Source organism: Culex pipiens, chromosome 2 (genome assembly GCF_016801865.2).
Source record: "Culex pipiens pallens isolate TS chromosome 2, TS_CPP_V2, whole genome shotgun sequence".
In the NCBI taxonomy this organism is placed as follows: Eukaryota; Metazoa; Arthropoda; class Insecta; order Diptera; family Culicidae; genus Culex; species Culex pipiens.
The window spans coordinates 82011546-82031479 of NC_068938.1; the positions used below are offsets into that span (position 1 = coordinate 82011546).

A 19934-nucleotide genomic window follows, 5' to 3' on the forward strand; every position below is an offset into this window, starting at 1 on the left:
AACAGGTTGCTGAGGCTGCTTCTATTTGCCAAACCTGAACGGCGTTGAATAACGATTGATCTTGTTCAAGTTAGTTTGGATTCTCCATTTAAAAAAAACTACTTTTCGATCTGTTACAAAATTAGGACAACTGTTTTTTGGAGAAGTAATTTTTATCCAAAAACTTATCTAAACTTTATGAAAATTGATCATAACTCTAAAATTCTCTGTATTTAGTTCAATTTTGTATCAAAATGAATCAGCATATCGTCGCCGTCGTGCTAACTTCTCACACGTGCATTTTGGGCAAAATTGAGTTAAGAACGACATTTTGTGCAGCTCACAATGCCTCAACTTTTGACCTTCATAGATCTCCAAAATTTGATTTCAATTGTTGTCACTCTACATATAAAAGAAGTTTCAATCATTTCGTGCTATCTTGTCACTCCCTGAAAATTGATGTAAGTGCGACAACTGGCCAAAGGGATTTCAGGTCAGAACGCGTTTGACGCACGTACAAGTTAGACTACACAGAAAAAAAAGTAGTAATCCAGCTGCGCGTAAAAGGCCAGGGTGTAAAATATTTTTTGCATTATTTTATGAAATTATATGTAATATTCCACCCTGAAATATGTAGCCCATCTGTATGGGAAACCGAAATGTCAAGCTCATATATGTGTTTATCCTTTCCATTCTTCATCGGTCTGATGGCCGAGCGGGCTAAGGCACCAGTCCGTATACTGTTGGTGCTGGGTTTGAATCACGTCGGTTGCAACTTTTTTTTTGTGTTTACAAAAATTGTACATGCAGTGTGTAATATTAAGTGTCTTTTTTGACGAAGGTGATGTGCATGCTTTTGCATGCGATTTTACCATCGGATTTTTTGCTGTGTATAACTCGGGACTTCAGCAACCAACTTCAACCAAACTTCGGGACAATGCACAGAATGGTCAGCCAAACAAAACTTGTTTGTTATTGTTTACATTGCGTGCATTCGTTTTTGTTTATTCAAGGTGAAACATTAAAACGCGTTTTTCTCGGAACGTCGAAATGGAGGGTACGACAAGATAGCACGATAGCGTCGATTTGCCGGTGGTACCCTTCTCACAAGAGATTTTGATTAGAAAAAGTTCAGAAATTTTTCTTTAAAATTGTCTAAGAAACATTGAAGATTCGACCTCTGGTTGCTGAGTTACAGCGGCTTGAAGGAAAAGAAATAGAAAAATTAAATATTTTAAGTCTAATCCAAACAATCCTCCAATTTTGAAGCAAGACTAACATTTAAAAAGGGCCAAACATTGAATATTATTGCAAATTCAAATCTGGAGTTTTTTTTGAAAAGGTCCAATAAACCAATTTCCAGTTTTTTTTTTGCTTTTTGGATGTTTTTCAAACCGCCTTGAGTCAGGGGTATTAAAAAACACCCAAAAAGCAAAAACTGAAAATTTGGTTTATTAGAACCTAAAAAAAAACACTCCAGAAATTTACCTAAAAATGAGGTCAACAAAATTTTATTTATAAAATTTTTTTTTTCTAAAAATCACTATGTTTTTATTATAACTGGCAACATTTTTTGCTATACATCTCTAAGGCTCATAAGTTGCTGTTTTTGTTCTCTAAAACATATAAAAAAAATCACGAGAATAAAAAATTACGTATTTTGCGAAATTGAGTTTTTGTAACAAAAAAGTCAATTAACAATCGGCAAGATTTTTTCCATGTAACTATTTTTTATAACAGTCCACATTAATAGCTACAATTTTGCCGAAGACACCTAATTGATCAGAAAATTCTTTCAAAAGTTGCAGATTTTCGAATATATACGTATCATTTTTGTATGGACAGCTGCCAAAATTGTATGGAGACTTGTATAGGACCAATCATACAAAATGGCTCCTTTTGTCATAGGAAAGGCCCCACAAAGTTTAAGCAAAAAAAAAAAAAATACAAAAAATAAAAATGGTTGGAACCGGCCGACTTCGAAAAGAATTGCTCTATGCGATGCATTGGCCGATTTCAAAACTTTCAAAATTACATACTATGAAACGTGTTCTACTAGAAATGTTTATAAATATCCCATATGCATTTTCATCGCTTTTGAGTTTTTGATGCAGTTTGGTTCAAAATCGTGTGCTTTTTCAGTACATCCAGTACTTTGTTCCAGAAATCAGGAGGAAATTCAGTTTTTCGCGAAAACTTATCATTTATAGCCTTATGTGTGGGACAAACTTCGAATGCGTTTTTCTCAGCTTGCTGTTTTTGCTTATGGGATATTTATGCGAACATAGGCAGTTAGCCTGTTGCAAATATTTTTAGAAGTTAAGGTTTTTTAAAGTTGTTTTTTAATACTATCGCTTCGAATAAAGTATTTTGGATTTCTGACAAAAACAAACCGAAGATTTTTTTAATCTGAAAATGTCCCATTCCTGATTCTAGAAAAACGTTCAAAAGATGAATCATTAATTTCAATTAAAAAAAGTTTCGCAAAGATTTATTAAAAATTAAAAATCTAGGTTAAGAATAATCTAAAATACCAACATCAAAATAATTTGATAAAAAATAAACCATCTAGTATCGACGGAAAACCCCTCCAACATCCAATCAACTAACAATAGCTTTGGATTACCCACTTGAATATCGATCAGCTCAACAGCCACCCCCATTTGTAAATACAGAAAACTTAATTAAACGAACTAATCCCCTCTTCCCCCTTCATGATTGGCCTACCACAAGGGATCATAAAGCACAACGAATCCATCAGCCCAGCGGAAACGAGCTCCATTGCATCAACAATCACATACGGGATTGGAGGGGCATTCCTTCTTCTCCGGGCACGTGTTTATTACGCGCAGTAAATATTTTCATTTATTTCTGATACAGGCGATTGTCTGGTTCATTTGTAATCAAAACATCCCATTGAGGACAAGCGTTATCTTGCGTTTAAGCGCGATACTCAGAGCGAGTTGAGTCGTGCTTTATTGTGGTTTGATAAACATGATGGATTCAATCAGGTATACAAGCTGCTCAACTGATTGAGATTCTTCGCAGATCTGTCACTGCTCATTAGTTCAAGAACTACAAAGTACAAGATCATACTAACTGGCAGAAAATCTACGTGTATATGCAGTTCATATTAACATGTGACTCACTCAAGTAATCCTTCTTACACGTCGGTGCCACCCGCAATCATCTACTTGAAAGAATGAAAAGTACTCCACAGCAGCTCCAACTGCTAAAGGCATATAGACTCATGAACGAGGGAGCGATCATGAATGAGTGAATGCATCGTTTAAAAGTGGAGCGTGATTTTTTTCCAGTCGTGGAATGTTATAAGCGGAGCAACGATCATACAATAAAATGGACTAATCAGCTTTACAATATCATAATTACTGATTAATTAGAGATTTTCTTACTTGCTGTACCAATAAATTTTATTAAACTTTGCTTGCATGAGCAAGCATTGAAAGCTCCAACATCTTGAATTTCAAACCATTATTCCCAGCAGTGTCATTGCACTCTTAACGCCAACTATCCAACTATTCTCCGTAACGACCCTCTTCGCTGTTAATGAGTTTAAGCCGCCGTAGCCAACACCATCCGAATGATGTCATTTTATCGTCGGTGAGGTATAAATTCACTTTCGTTGAAATCTCTATTTGTAAACCAACCAAAAAAAGGCAGCCGTCGACGAAGACGACGTCAACGTCAAATTAGCCAGCCATCCATCTTGGCCAAATTCGCGCAGAGCTTTTTCCCCATTGAGGGTAGGCGCCCACGGAAATTTGCCACCTTTTTGCCCATTTGGTTTTCTTGTTGGTTTGTTTTAATGGGAATTACGAGAGAGTGAAAAAAGCACCTCGCGCAATAAACTCCTAGAAGGAAGTGTACGAAAATAATGGCGAGTAATTGAGCGAAATGAAAAGTCATCATCAAAAGCAAATAAAAGTTACGCGTTTTTCTTCTGTTCCAAGAAGTTGCGGGCGGGAGGGACTTGGCGTTAGTCATTGTCTGGGAGCAAATTAAGTAAATGTTTCGATGCCTCTGTGCTCTCTTATGCTAACTAGATAGAAAAGCCAACAAGCTTAGAGGCTTATATTATAATTTTACAGAGAAACCGAAGAAAGGACAAAAAATCGACATTTTGACACTTTGGCTCAATTTTGAGGGCAGACTCAAATCCAGCGGGCAAAATTACATGGAAAATCATATAGTTGGACAATTTTCTAATTTTGTTAGGGTGGTCCCATATACTTTTCCTTTGAAAATAAGACATTTTCAGATAAAGATATCTCAAGTTTAAAGAAAACCACCCTTGAGATTTTTACAGCGTTTGTAGAACTCCCTTTTCGAATGCAACCTGGTGCTTAAAGTTTTGTCTGCACTTTTGCGAGAAATTTAAGTTTTTGAAATTGCATCTTTTTTACCTCAAATTGGCTGTAACTTATAACCCTTAAGTCCAAATTGACTTGTCAATAAAAATATTTGTTTGTTAGAGTTCAAAACGTACCTTGAACATCCCTTTGGTATTAAACTTAACCCTGAATTGCTACGTTTAAAACTGAATTTTTAAGGTTTGCTCAGATGCTTTCTCTAAAATTAGTCGTAGAAAGCTTAGATTGCGAGATGAAATTTTGGTGTTTTGGACAAAGATGCTTGAATTGGCAAGCCTAACAACTTTTTAGAAGACACCAAAATTTCCAAAAATATTCCAGAAAAGTCACCCTAATTTTCAACCAAATCAAAACTCTTCTCAAGACACCAAAGCTCCAAAACATCAACATTTTTCGGAAAATCCATTTTCCATTTAATTTTGCGATCTGGTACACTGTGCAATGTTTGGAAAAAGATCGAAAAAGCCGCTCAAAAGAGCCGCTCAGTTATGAGCGAGCGAAAATGAGCCCATCTGTATAAAAAAATGATAAATTTGAAACATTTTTCAATTCATTTGAGACATTTAAAAAAATTTAATATTATTTAAATATTTTTTTTTCACTAATATACTTTTTTGCATTTTTGTATTGGATGAAACTTTGACCATGCATTCCATGTGTACAAAAATATAACAATTCTGAGGGCTAGTCATAATAAATGGGCATAAAAATGAACGAATTCTGTTTTTTGTTCATTTTACTTATTTATCAATGTCGTGATACTTTGATATGCTTCAGGGGACTTAAAAAATGCATCCATTGCGGTAGAGTTAGGATGATTCACGAATTTTTGAAAAAATATGATATTTGGACAATAGCATACATTATATTTTGAATAAAAAGTCTGATAATTTTTACTTTTTTAAATAAATTGCTTCGTTTAAAAAAAGCAAAAAAGTCTATTTGCAATGACTTAAAATGAGGGTAATGGAAAAAAGTGAAAAATGAGCTATTCTCAGTGTCTCCTAATAAGCCCTCATTTGTCAACTAAAGAGTGAAGATATCTGATAAATCACTGATTCCAACGAAATTTTAAATTGAAATTACCTTTTGAACGGGCTTAAAACACTTTCTTTGAATATTTTAAAATGTTGTTGTAGGACATTTTTTCTACTTTTCAAAAGAATAAATTGCTTTTCTTTCAAGAGATATTTTTGAATTCCAAAAAACTGATCCTTAGAAATTGTCTACCTGAAAATGCCTATAACTTGGACACGGTGCACATTAGCCCGGGTCAAAAAAATTAAAGTTGCTCAAATCAAAAATTATATGAGATTGCCCGAAAGAGTACTCAAAATGGTGGCTCAGGCCAAAATTTCAGTCCATTTGGTTGAAAACTGGCTTGCCTTGAGCAGGAACAAGTTTAAATGGGAATTAACCCGTAAAACTGGAGCATTTAGGTAAATTGCTCTGTACAAATCAGCCGTTAACAAATGACGACTTTTGCATACCATGGGGTCCTAGGGGATGATCTGGGGAACAATTCCTCCGAAGGGTGCAAGACGATCCGAGGCCCCAGGTCTTGCCTTGAACCGGATTCATTCCGGCGTCGCAGAAATTCTCATGTTCCCGGCAAAATGTATAGGGAAAAATCAAAGCACACTAAGAAGGCTGCCTCGATTAGAGGACGCCACATGGCAATCAGCCGCCACCTGGCAGGAAAATTACTTCAAATTCGGGTTCAAAATTACATTTTGCGTTTTTAAGGTGTTTTTGATCAAATAGCTGGCTGAATAAAGTGTTCTAGGAATAACAAAACTACTTTAAAAGCAAAAATTGATTATACCCTCCTGCCACGTGGTGGCTGATTGCCATGTGGCGTCCTCTGATCGAGGCAGCCTTCTTAGTGTGCTTTGATTTTTCCCTATACATTTTGCCGGGAACATGAGAATTTCTGCGACGCCGGAATGAATCCGGTTCAAGGCAAGACCTGGGGCCTCGGATCGTCTTGCACCCTTCGGAGGAATTGTTCCCCAGACCATCCCCTAGGACCCCATGGTATGCAAAAGTCGTCATTTGTTAACGGCTGATTTGTACAGAGCAATTTACCTAAATGCTCCAGTTTTACGGGTTAATTCCCATTTAAACTTGTTCCTGCTCAAGGCAAGCCAGTTTTCAACCAAATGGGCTGAAATTTTGGCCTGAGCCACCATTTTGAGTACTCTTTCGGACAATCTCATATATTTTTTGATTTGAGCAACTTTAATTTTTTTGACCCGGGCTAGTGCACATTATCAAAATAAAAAGTAATAAAATTATTATAATAAAGTCGCTTTTGATTGCAATTATGATTTGGCATCGAAACATGATTTTTTTAAATTTTGTTTGACAATATTTTCGATTTTGTGCAAAAAGCATATCTTCGAACACCAAATAACCACCAAACCTTCTCATTTTGTATGGAGCTTTGTATGAAGAAACATATAATGGAAAATGGTTTCTTTTGGCATAGAGAAAGCATGGACCAAATTTCATGCAAATAAAAAATACAAAATAAAAATTCTTGAAAAAATGCGTATTTTTAGAGGATGACTCATTGAAAAAAAATCAAGAGAACGCTTCTAAACAAATTTAAGTATGTTTCTAAATGTTTATTTTCCCACTTTCAGTCAAATTAGGTCAGTCAAATAAATCCGGAAAAAACCATAAATAGAACAGAGCATTTGACAAAGAAAATATTTTTATATTTTTTTATATATTGTTACACCCACCAAACGAAAGAAAAAATCTATCTATCTATGGGTGTCATACTTCATGGTTTTTGATAGTGAACATAAAATTTTCAACCGAAATGGCCGCATTTTGGAGTGGTCGGTGCCCTCAGGGGTGTTGAAATGAGGGAATTTGAATATGGATATTTCATAGCAAAAAAATCTGAAAATGTCTTTGTAATATTGGTCATGAGTTACATAACCACCTGCAAATAAATTTGTATAATAATATTTGATGTGTATTGTTAAAAGGTGCATAAGCAGAAACAATCATTTTTTTTTAACGGAATATATTGTAGAATTTGTAAAACTTTGCTGAAAACCCTCAAATTCCTCATACTGCACGAAAAATGTTCTAACCACTGGGTATCATTCACAAAACTCACCTGCATAGTGACTGATGGGTTCGATCGGTGCCTGCAGTTTGTACTCGGACAGGTATTCATCCAGTTCCGCCTCCAGGTCTTTGTGATTCATCGGTGAACCGATCGAGGAGGACGAGGACAGCTGCGAGGATGACGCGTGATGCCGCTGCTGGTGGTACATTGGCGGTGGTTTCACTCACTGTCACCGTGGTACGACACTTATCTTCTTGCGCACCTAAACCACACCGGATGAATCGCTCTCTTCTCGGCTAGCTGGCTGGCTTGAAAAGGCTAATGGGTCGGATAATTTCCTATTAATCACCACGCCTCGCCGGTTGCTGCATATTGCCGTGGCTTCCTCCGGGTATTAGTTTAAACACTTGCTTCCTTTTTCTACGATTTCTCACTTTCGCCTTCTGACGAGACTTTTCACTTGTTTCCGTTGCTGCCTTCCGAACGGTTGCGTTCAGCCCAGACCATCCAAACGTAGAAGGATTCTTGACTCTTTCACTGCTTTGTTTTGTTGGGAAGAAATTTTGCTTTCATTTCTCTACGGCAGCCGTTGGGTGCTGTTCTGTTTCATTCTCCGACCTTTTTTTCTGTGATGATCTCAAAGCGTTGCTTTTGATGAGGTAGATGAGGTTGGATTGGCTGTGCTGGAAGATCTCCACTCTTAGGCGCCGAAGAGTAATTGCTTCATGAAATCAATCTGAAAGCGGAAACGGAACAAACAAACAAGACGGTGTGATGAGTTTAATGGGGTTTTACGAGAGAGAAACGCAAGGGGGCTGTAAATGTAGTTATCATTTCAATTACGAGTGGAATGAAAGTGAAAACAGTAAGTGTAACCGAGTCTAATAAAATTAGGTCATTTAGAGGGAACAAAAATATCAAGTTTGCATCTTTTATAGCAACTTTAACAAAAGTTTTTGGATGGACCAAATAAGAAAAATTGATTGTATTTTTTATATTGAACTGTAAATGTTTTCATTGCTTTTGTAGGAGAAAAAAAGGTATGCTTTAAATTTAAAAACTCACTTGCAGTTCCATAAAACCTAAAAAGAGAATAAATAATTGCAAAATATCTAAACATTGATAAATTATACGTGTAAACAAAACCCAGTAAAATTCGCTAAAACTCCAACAATTCTACGTATAATCTTTAATCCAGCATTTGACGTATTTTTCTGATTTGTGGTCCATTTTTTTTTTAACAATGGCACATTTTGGTTAAAATGGAAAATTAACGTAATAAAAAGAGGATGGACACCGTCATATGATGAGAATCGGGACTAAATTCTAAATAAGGAGTGAGATTCCAGAGCACAATGAAAACTTTTTATTTTAAAAATGAGTGGACGTTTTTTTCGATTTCTAAGGCAAAATTAATCATCAGTGTCAAAAATGAGCTTGAAGTACTCCAAACGTTCAAAATCATTTGACGTAGGATTGTTCTCAAGTAGTTTACCACAACTTTTTTTGCTGTGTGGATCAAATGAAATTAAGTGAAGTGGAGTGGAGATTTCGAAACATTTAGGTACAGTCATCTCACATGTTTGGAACAGGTAACAGATCGGCCGATGTTAAAAAAATCATATAAAATCGATAATTGAACATAATGATTTGCTTTTAGCTATTTGTGAAAGCTTTCCTTGTGATCTTTCGATTGATGTATTGACCGATGTTTTTTACGTTTTTTTTAAAAGAAAATCATTGACCCTTGAAATCCATAAATTTGGAAAACTAATTCTTACGGATGTAAACAAATTTTGGATCTTTTCCGATGTACATATTTTTTTTACAAAATAATGACTTCACACTAGTGCGTCCATCCCGGGAATTCCCGGGAAAAAATCCCGGGATTTTTTCCAAAACCGGGAATTCCCGAATCCCGGGAATTTTCATAATTTGTCCCGGGAAGTCCCGAAATTGAAAAAATATCAAATTTTGGTGTGGATTAAGTTGTAGAAATAGATGCATTAAAATTTGTGATCGGCATATATCAGCTTTAATTTGGCTTATTAGGGAAAATGGTTTAAATTTTAGTTCACAGATCTGCAAAATGCCTGGCGCTTTGAATAATTTTTGTTTAACTATATGTTTTGTTTTCGAATATTATATTTATATTTAGGATTTTAAATTTGAAAAAAAATAATCTTAAATGATCTTTCATCAAACCAACCGGACCCTAAGATGACAGTTATCGTGAGTTGAGCGTATTCACCGACAGATGGCAAGTGGGCCTCGTCGGAGTCCGCCCATCAAATACGCTACTCAAAATTTGCATAGGAAACTTTTTTTTTCGTGATGGCTTTTGCGGCACACTCACTTCTAATGTTTTAGACTAATATTTGAACGTGGCGTATCTCTAAACAAGTTTTCAAAGAAAATGATTCCAGAATGCTTATTTTGTCGTTTTAAACCAAAACAAAGCAAAAACCATATTTATTTAAACTATTCGCCATTTTCAAAAGTTTGGCTAGATAATATCGAAGACCGCCATCTTAGGCAAACTGGGCCCACAAAACGGGGTACGCTCAGTTTGTATGGGAGCTGTCAACACTCAACATGCTCCCGGGCTGCATCAAACACCGGAATTAAACCAATTAGTACACCGATTTCCAAATTTATTGCTCTGAAATCTCCTGTACCTTTTCAGCCTGTAGTCCTTATTTTCACCAGTTGACAGAAGTAACTTAAAGATAATTAGTAAAATATGTTTTATATTAAATAAGACATTCAAAACTTATGTAAAATTTTACATTGACTTTTTAATATCTAGAGTTTTTTTTAATCTCTGGAATTACTTTCAGCTTTAAGAAAAATGTAATTACAAAAGCCGACCAGGTCTCAGCATCGAAAAGGACCTAATAAAAATATTTTTATGAAATATTTTTTTTTTGAAAACATGAAAGATAATAGCTTATAGGACCTTTTATTTAAATAAAACTCTGGTTCTGTTGTCGCTTCTTGTTTTTGTAGACATTTTTGAAGAAATTTTTTAAGCTTTTCTAGTTATGGCATATAAATAAATATGTAAAAGAAAAATATTTCTAAAATACTTATTTAATTTGAATCACATTGAAATTGAAATTTGTAGTTTTTTTCCTGAAAAAAATATTTTAATTTCTTTAAAGTTATTTAAAAACTGTCGTAGATTGTCACCAATTATTATTATTATTATTTAGCTAATTCTATAATTTAATGCTTGAAAACATATAAAATATTATTAAAACATAGATTTTATAACAGCTTCAAAAATTTCCCGGGATCCCGGGAGTTCCCGGAATTTCAAAAATATTTTTCCCGTTTCCCGGGAAATTAAAAACCCGGGGAAATTGGACGCCCTAGGCTTCATCCATAGAGTACGTCACGCTAAAATCAGCCAAAATTTATCTCCCCCCCCCTCCCCCCCTTTGTCACGCTTTCCCTATACTTATAACACGCAATGTCACAATGCATTTATAATTAATTACATCTTATTGCACTTAAACTTACATTGAAATTTTTAAGTTTTTTGAAAAAAAAATTGCCCTCTTTTTTTCGACCATCTTTGAAGAGGGGGGGGCGGGGAAATACATTTTTTTCACGGCGAATTTAAAGTATTTTTTTGATTTTCTCCTTTCTGTTTTGTTTCGCAATATTTAGAATTTTTTAAAGTTGTATTTAATACGAAAGTGCATTAAATTTTATAAAGAATATGTATTTTCTTGTTCTCGAAAGATTGAAAAATTCCGTTGAATTTAAAATTGATCGAATTCCAAATGAGTTTTAAAAGCAACACACAATTTTTAATAATGAGATCCCAAACAGCTTGATTGACAGCGGCAATTTTCTCCGTCGCTCATTCGTAACTCCGAAAGGGTAATAGGTGTTAGTTCTATCGATTGTTCGATCAAACCCCCTTTTCACGCTTCGATAAGCCCATCATTAGCGAAAAATTGGCAGACATTGGTAGACACAATGCTTTTGTAACGCCCCCACCGTGCGTAGTCATAACTTTGCGACTTGCGACTCTTTGTAAACTCACGCGGTCTCACCTTTTGATCGCCGCGACGAACATCCATAAAACAAACACTCTGCACGGTGTGTGTGTGTGATGTAAGTATTCATGTAGCACAACAGGTATAACATGCTCAACGCCGTCATGTTACGACTTGTTCGATAATGTGTGGCTGAAAGTACGAACAAATGGACAGGGGGGCAAAAAAAGAACATTTCTTAATGTTCCCTTTACGCGACAAAGTGTTCCACAGTTCGTCGCTGGCTGACTTTGAACGAGCATAAGAAAGGGTTTGTGTAGTATCACTTTGCTGGTTTGACACATTCTGACCTTCCCCAAAGCATTGTAGCTCGGAAGGCATGGTTGGCGATTTGACCGTCTCATGCGGGGTTAACCGAAAAGAATCAAGTGATCATTGTCAAACTAACAATGTTTTACTGTTGAAGACCAACGAATCCCCGATTACATGGCAAAGAACCAGCGCGCACGTTGAAGAAAAGCCCGCCCGAAGTCATTGTACGTTAAAGAAGCGAACATCAGAACAGAACGTTTAACCTGACACCTTCGAATGCCAAAGTGTCACGACTGTGGCGGCGGTGTGACGAGGAAACAATGGAATCATTACCTACCCCCTCCACGTGTGAGTGTTTTTCTCCTTCGATACACGGAGCGAATAGTCTCTCTGCTGACACCTGAGATGATTTGAATGTTGGAAAGGGGGTTTAAAGGGAAACGTTTCGCGATCAAGTGTGTGGTTTTTGCGTTTAGTGCTTTGCATGACTGTTAAGAAATAAAAACATCCTCCTACAAAAAGCAGTTAGAAGATTGCAAGACCGTCAAACGTGCGCAGAACCAAGTCGGGTTAAATTACTGTGAAATTGATGCGGAATTGTGTTTGCAGAAGAAGGAAGGAAGGATTACGGAAAGTTCAGCAGGAAAGGTTCGCGTAGGTTCAGAGAACTATTGTTGGCGGCCGGGTGGTCGGTCATGGTCATTCGTTCTACGTTTTGTAATTTACGACCATGCTATGTTGAGATTGGTGATATTTATTTGTGTTGCTACGGACCAAATGAGTACTTGGTCGATTTTATCAGCTTCTACTCACGAGTGAGCAACTCACTCGTGAGTTTTCCACTTTCCCGCAATAGTAATACCCATTTCGCACAGTAGTGGCAAATGCGGAATTGTCACCACGATTGAACCTCCTCGTCAACGCCGTCATTAGTAGCTGTTGATTTAACTTCATCAGAGACCATCGAGCTCATTTGCGCGGTATTTCCGTTTTGTCTAACCCAATCAACCAGTCGGTGATCGTGCGTCGCTAATTCGAGCCCCAATTGAGCTTCCCATCGGGCCATTATTGTGGGGAAGCTAAAGTGGACACTAATGGGCTTTTCTCAGTTGTGTAACGTCTTGACTGGGGAGGAATTGTCGGCTTATGAGACAAATGTGGTGGCTGGTGGCCGCGTGGTAATGGTTACTGCAAATTAAAGAAGTGTTTCATTATGTCACCACCGAAGAGGGGAAGCCATCGTTTCGATGGGATGAATTTGTCATGGTTTTACGAGCTTAGTTTTACAAGTTATGACTGTTGTCGTAAAAAAGTCAATTATTAATTAAATTACCTTTCTGGAAAAGACTGCACTACACTTGAAGGAATGTTTAAAAAAATCTTAAAATCATTTAAATTTTATGAAAATTCAGAAAAAGGCATTTCAAAAAAACATAATAATATTAAAACATTTTTTATTTCAACAAGGCCGTTGCAAATATTTTTCAAAGTTTTTATCAGCTTGAAAAATCAGCGGACAAAACAAATGTTTTAACTTCAAAATTTTAATGGAAACTGATGTCTAATAATTTGAAATACAATTTCTGCGCTTAAAATCAAATTAAACATTTCTAGGCTCGTTTGCAAATGTTTTGAATTTTTACAATATTTTACAATACCGCTAAAAAATCGCGGAAAAAATTGGTCGATACTTACACTTTTTTCTTCCAAATATTAAAACAATGGCTGTTATTTCAATTTTTATTTTTTTCATATTTTTAGTCACGCTTAACGTTTTGAATTCTGGCCATAAAATATGTTTAAAGAATTTGCCTTTCTAAAAATTTCGCATAGAATGTGACCATGAATTCTTAAAAACATGACTTTTAATTGAAATAAAATTTGAAACTTTAAAATACTGACAACTTAATAATTAATAACACTGATCTTTAGAATCAAAGAGAAACTTGAATAAACGTATTATATATATGCTTAAGCGTTTGCTTAAAAAAACGACTATAATTTCAACTTTATTTATTCATAATATTCCCTTTTTATTCCATTAAAACTAAGGAACTTCACGTTTGACATGTTTAAAATGAAATATTAAGTTTTAGGCTTATTTTTAATTAGGGTACGTTATCCATTAGTGGACCCCTTTCCTATAGTGGACCCTCTGAAGGGTTTTTGATGAAAAATTCAATAAAATCACAATTTCAAGCGTGTTGTTGTCTACAAATCTTTTATTTGGCATGTTCAGCATCATTTAGAACAATGTTGACTGACATTGAATTGTCCTGTTCACCAAAATAAGTGCTTTGAGTTCGACATCTGAAATCAGCCATGGCCACTAGCATTTTCACAACAAAACTGCATTTATATTTTATGATTGAATTAACTTTCCAATCATTTTTTGACTGAATATTTAACTTCAGCAAGTCGAAATAATGTAAGTTTAAGGAACTTAACTAAAGTAAAGCGAAGAACTGCTCATTTTCGAGCAAAAGTTAGGGGGGTCCAATATAGGACAACGAAAATCCAAACTTTTCCAAAAGTGGACCCCTGTTAATTAAACCTTCAAAAATGATGAAAACTGTGTATTCAAGCAAAAGTTTCTCTAAAACATACAATAAATTCTTGTTGTTATCAACCTAAACACATATTTTTTTCAATTATGAGTATAAATATAGCTGTTTTCATGTTAAAAGTACCAAAAATGCTGAAGCCGTAAGAATTAATAATTAATCAAAACTATTGTTAATTGTACTTAACTGAAGCATCATAATTGCAGTTTGAAATGATATTTTATAATAATAAATCAATAACAAAACATTTTTTTCCAATAAACATGCGTGATTTTATCAGCAACTGTAAACAAATCTATTGTTTAGTTTCGGTCAACCATTTATGTAATTAATATGGAAAAATTTGCATCAAGATTACTTGTTTTTAATTATTTTTATGTTTACAGTGGTTTTTGAAACGTGTTTTCTGATCTTTTTCGGAAATAAATGTGTTTAAATGTCTGTTAGGTTTTTTGTTGTTTAAAGCCAAATTTGTTAACAAAACATATTTGTTTATGATGAAAAGTGAGCAAAATCCATCTTTTATTCATTATATCTATCATTAGACCTACACCATGCATCAAAACATCAAATATCGGTTAAATTTGGTATAAAAATAACAGTTTGCCTATAGTGGACCCGGGTCCACAATCGGATTATGGACCCGGGTCCACTATAGGAAAAGGGGGTCCATAACAGGCAAAAAAAACTTTTTTTTCAATTGGCTATTTTTCTGCTCAAAAACAAATAACTGATGAAACAAATAGTCAAAATTGTTCAAAAGACTTCAGATTTCATTGTTTTGTACAAAGGGTTATGAAAAAGTGCTTAAAATATTGAAAATTTGTGCAAAATGTGCTTCGGCTCTACTAGGGGGTCCACTAATGGTTAAAATACCCTATGTGAGTTTTTTCTCCGAATCAAAAATATGATTGATTCCATTTTTGAAGCATGTTAATAAAATTGCCAATAGATTGTTTTTTAATTAAATAGACAATTAATTTTGCAATCATTTTTCAGGTTAAGAATTAATATTAAATGTCAAGAATTTGGCAATGAGATGTAAGTGGGCGCCCTCAATTTGATTTATTCTTCGGTTAATGATTATGACTTTTCTGGAAAATTGATCATAAGAAAAAAATCTCTGCTTTCAAATTTGTCTTTTTATGACTTAAATTAATTTCCTAAAATATATACTTTTTCATTTTTGAATTTTTTTATATGTTTTAAAGGACTAAAAAAGGAATCTTTTACTCTAAATCTAGGATGTTTTACTATTGCTACCGCAGTTATGCATTTGTTGTGAAAAGTGAGGAATTCTACAAAAAATCATACAAAGTCTTAAAATTCATTTTGATGCAAGAGGCAAAATTAAATTTGTAAATGAAAATTACTGATTTTTTTTTTCTGATAGACTGCATCGTTTTTAAAATGTAGGAATTTCAGGTTGAAATTTTCTATAAATGTTCGGATTTTAAAATAATCAATGATTTATCCTTCAGTTCCCCTACAAACACTGAAAAAATATCCCATAATTTGAGAAGTGATAAAACATTTGTTTTCGATTTTTGCCATTGTTAGGATTGTTTCATAAATTTTATTTTTAAGCGCGATTTTTTTACAATACAATTCACTTTTTAACTTTGAAAATCGAATTAACTGTTTCCGAGATATCGTCGGCTGAAAAATATATTTTTCATGCATTTTAAATTTCAAAAGGCTTTATCTCTAAATTTGATCAGCTTTTCGGACATATTTTTTTTTGCCGTGGTGTAAGAAAAAAAAGTTCTGAAGAAAACTCATTCGCAAAATACTGTACATTTCATTAAAATTTCAACCTGAAAGTACGCAGGGGGTTATTTTTTCTGGGCACCCTAAAATACAGTACGGTTGGCAATATTGGAGGGACCATCGAAAAAGAGAATGATCAGTTCACAGAGCGATGCAAAACGAAGACTCGAAGGAAAATATCTCGAGTTTTTTTTGAAAAGGTCCTATAAACAAAATTTCCAATTTTTGCTTTTTGGGTGTTCATGAAACCGCCTTGAGTCAGGGGTATTCAAAAACACCCAAAAAGCAAAAATTGGAAATTTTGTTTATAGGACCTTTTTAAAAAAAACTCGAGATATGTATCTTTTTCGTTGTACCTTGCTATCGGAGAATCATGGCAACATCCAGCAAACAAAACAAACAAACGTCAAACATCCTTCAATGTTTCGTATCGCAAAGAAAAATGTATATGTAAGCCATGAGTAAGTGTAATTATTGAAAACAAGAAAAGATTATGTTTATGCAAAAAAAATCAAGGGAACGAGGAGGAAGAGATCAAGCAAGAGAAATATCGAGGAATGAAGAGAATAGAAGTATTCAATTTGAAGGGACTGAAGAATTGATCGGTAGATGGAGCAATATTGAGATCGAGAAGATCAATAACCAAAAAGTCGACTGAAAACAATGCCTCTTTAAGAAAACTGCGAAGGCATTTTCGTTTGCAAAACTTATGTTGCATCTTAAAATAGAATTTTAAATTTTTTTAAGAACATAATGCGATATTTTGAAAAATCATAGCTATTCAATCCCCTCAAAACTCTCTAGCAGAAGTTCCCTTCACCCATATTTGTTTCTGGAAAATCTTAATCGTAAACTAAAAAAATGTTTCAAAAGATACAGATTTACGAATATTCAAATATTTAAATACCAGCACGCAAAGTTTTCTGGAAACTTAGTATGAATATTGTGAATTGAATCAGGATGGCCTTTCAGTTCAGTTTATGAGACTAAGGTTTTGGTTGGTAATTATCAACAATGAATGAAATAATGACCAAGCAATTTGTGAGTTGAACTCATAATATGATCTTACTTTATTTATTTTTTTCAAGGACCTTCACGAATCGCAACCGAGCAAAAAAAAAGTTCAATCTTAATCATTCGCAGAACATTGTAATCAACTTGTGGCACCAATCTCCCGCTTAAGTTTCTTGCTCGTGACAGGTTCAAACATTTAACGCAGATCCATCAATCCTGCCGCGTCACGACCGAAAAAAAAATCTCAACCAGCTTAAGCACTGAACAACGCTTCACACTGATAGTCGACGGCGTGGATTTGCTATCATGATGGGGCGATTTTGTTGATACTTTAATTACAATTCCCGGCGCAAAACATCACATCGCATCCCTCGTGGAGGTATTTTAGAGACATGTTATACACGTGGATGGCGAAAAAAAAAATGTTTACCCCCGCTGATTGCCAACATCTTGAACAGTCCTGGCGGCAACTTGAAACTCTGTTTGTACACTCAATTAAACCCATTATTTATTGAACTGCTCAACGTTTTTGCGCGCGAGTCCTGCGGATCGACGACACTGAAGTGCTTGTTCTAGCTCCAGCACGAGGAGGTTATGTCCACACTGGGAAGACCTACCGAGGAGTCACCCCGCGGACACTCGAAAATGCCGATTGCGATAATGATGCTTAAACGACCATCTGACTTATCTGAGATGTGGCAAGAATGTGTACTTGTCTCTACACAATATCTCGAACGTGGTCACGAAGTTGACCATTCTCAAAAGGGTGGTAATTATCGCTTGAGTTTAAGCCGGGAATCAAAGGTTCCGATGGTTTGGATGCTTTTTGAAGTGTCTAGAGCAAAATGATTGATCGAGTTGGGGCTTATCAGATGAATAGAGGAGAAAGACTTTCGAACCTCCCCGGTCAGATGATCTTGATAAATGGAAACAAAAACATCTAATGAGAAGTGACCTGTCAGTTGTTTCTTGGGATGAAGTGGACTAATGCTTATATGGTTTAACAAACGTGCTTATTTTGGCTGAATAGTGAATGATCATCAGCTAACTAAGTTCTTCTTTGTGTTTTAAGTGAGACTTCATTATTGTTTGAAAACTTTAAAGCAGAAAAGAATAGAGAATAGATAGGCTCGGATGTCAAACCATTTTTTTGATCAAAATCAAGTATTACGACAAAGCTGTGTCACCTGTTTTTTTTAGTAAAGGTTGACAAGCTAAGTATTGTAGTGAACCAAAGTCTGTGGCAATAATCTTTCACAACTGCCAATACCCACCAAAGCCATCAACTGAATCTTCATCAACAGCTCCAGTTTGCATCTTGCCAAACCACCATTTCAGTAGCCGTAGAAGTTTCCAATACTTGAACCAAGAGCCAGGTTGTTTTTTTGGCCAGCAGGATTTTTTACTGCCCACTATCTCTTACGCAGCAATTTTGTCCATAGATTTAGTCCAGATCGCAGATCGAATCTCGGTAATAACCCCATCAACTTCGAGTGCGAGTGACGATATCCATCCACGCAAGCAAGAGAGTGAGGACAAGAATGATGAAACTGAAATCGAAACCTCAATGAATGGTCATCGGACCACCAAAACCAACCCCATTACGCTGGGGGCCTACGCAAGCCCTGGGGGCACGAACCGATCGCCTTTATTTCACTTTTTGTGGTCCACTTGGCCTGGGTCGGCTTGTTAGCCGCCGAAGATTGGCCATACTTTCGGATTCAACCTTGCCGATTTTAATATCCAAATAAAAGTTGCGCTAAACAGTGGCTGTTGGGCCTTTTTTTGCTGCTGCCGTTGCTGCAGCCCCAAAATTTGGACCAATTCTCGGCTGGTTAGCACGGCATGTCGCTCACACCTGGACACCTGTTTGACCCTCTGATCTGGTTTCGAACAACGGGTGCTGAAAGTTGAACGCTTTCAGCTGTTTTGAGATGAAAAACGGCGCTGACGTCGTCGGGACTTGCTCTATCGCGAGATGACCTAAATTGGATTTACACCCCGGGCGTTACTATTTGATAGAACGGCAGCGCAAGCGTTCGAAGAGCGTCTAATTAGACTGGCATTGGGGAGCAGCAGCTGACAGGCCTTGGTGGTTGAAGTTTTGAGGGATGAGATTTCAAAAAAAGTGTCCACGTGGTTTATGAATGGTCCCTTATGAATTTGAGTAGTTCTACGGATTTACAAATTGTATTTTGAAACTTTGTCCATGCATTTCTCATGTCAAAAAAGCAATTTTCCAAATTTTGCATTATTAGTTTTTCATACAAGTCTCCATCAGCGATGGAATAATCATCATTAGAAGAAAATCATTGGACGTTCATCAAGAGAAAAAATCCGAAGGGAGCATGGCTCTCCTCTCTCGTACACGAAATATCGATAAAAAGAATCTTAAAAAATCATCATCTTGATTATTCGGCGTAACATCTTTTTCACTACTACACTTGCAAGTGTAACGTCACACGTTGAAAAATGACCTGTCACATTTTGTAGATGGGTAATGTGTGTAAAAAAAGTGAAATAAATATTTTTGAGTTGTGCTGACAAGGAAATTCACAAAAAATCATCAGCAGATTGATTCTCTTGGAGAATTTCGGGAGCGATTTTCTTTTGCGTGATTTGCCTCCAATCTCTTTCGCGAGTGAAGAAAGTTCGCAAGCGAAATTGATTTTTTCGCGATTATTCCATCTCTGGTCTCCATACAATTTTGGGGGCTGGTCATACAAAATGGGTATGTAAATGTATGAAATTGGATTTTCTGATCGATTAGGTGTCTTGGGCAATGTTGTACGTTATGATTAAGACT

At 35.6% G+C, this 19934-nt stretch overlaps 1 protein-coding gene across 2 annotated transcripts in view; it reads right to left on the minus strand.

Annotated features, from left to right (window-relative positions):
* The window catches only part of LOC120424549 (rho GTPase-activating protein conundrum), a 162671-nt gene that overhangs the window by 36311 nt on the left and 106426 nt on the right, over nt 1–19934 (minus strand). For both annotated transcript variants that reach the window (XM_039588715.2, XM_039588714.2), the window contains one exon: nt 7507–8194. In XM_039588715.2, the coding sequence (XP_039444649.1) occupies nt 7507–7666 (160 nt within the window). In that variant the 5' untranslated portion in view covers nt 7667–8194. The remainder of the gene's footprint in view (nt 1–7506; nt 8195–19934) is intronic.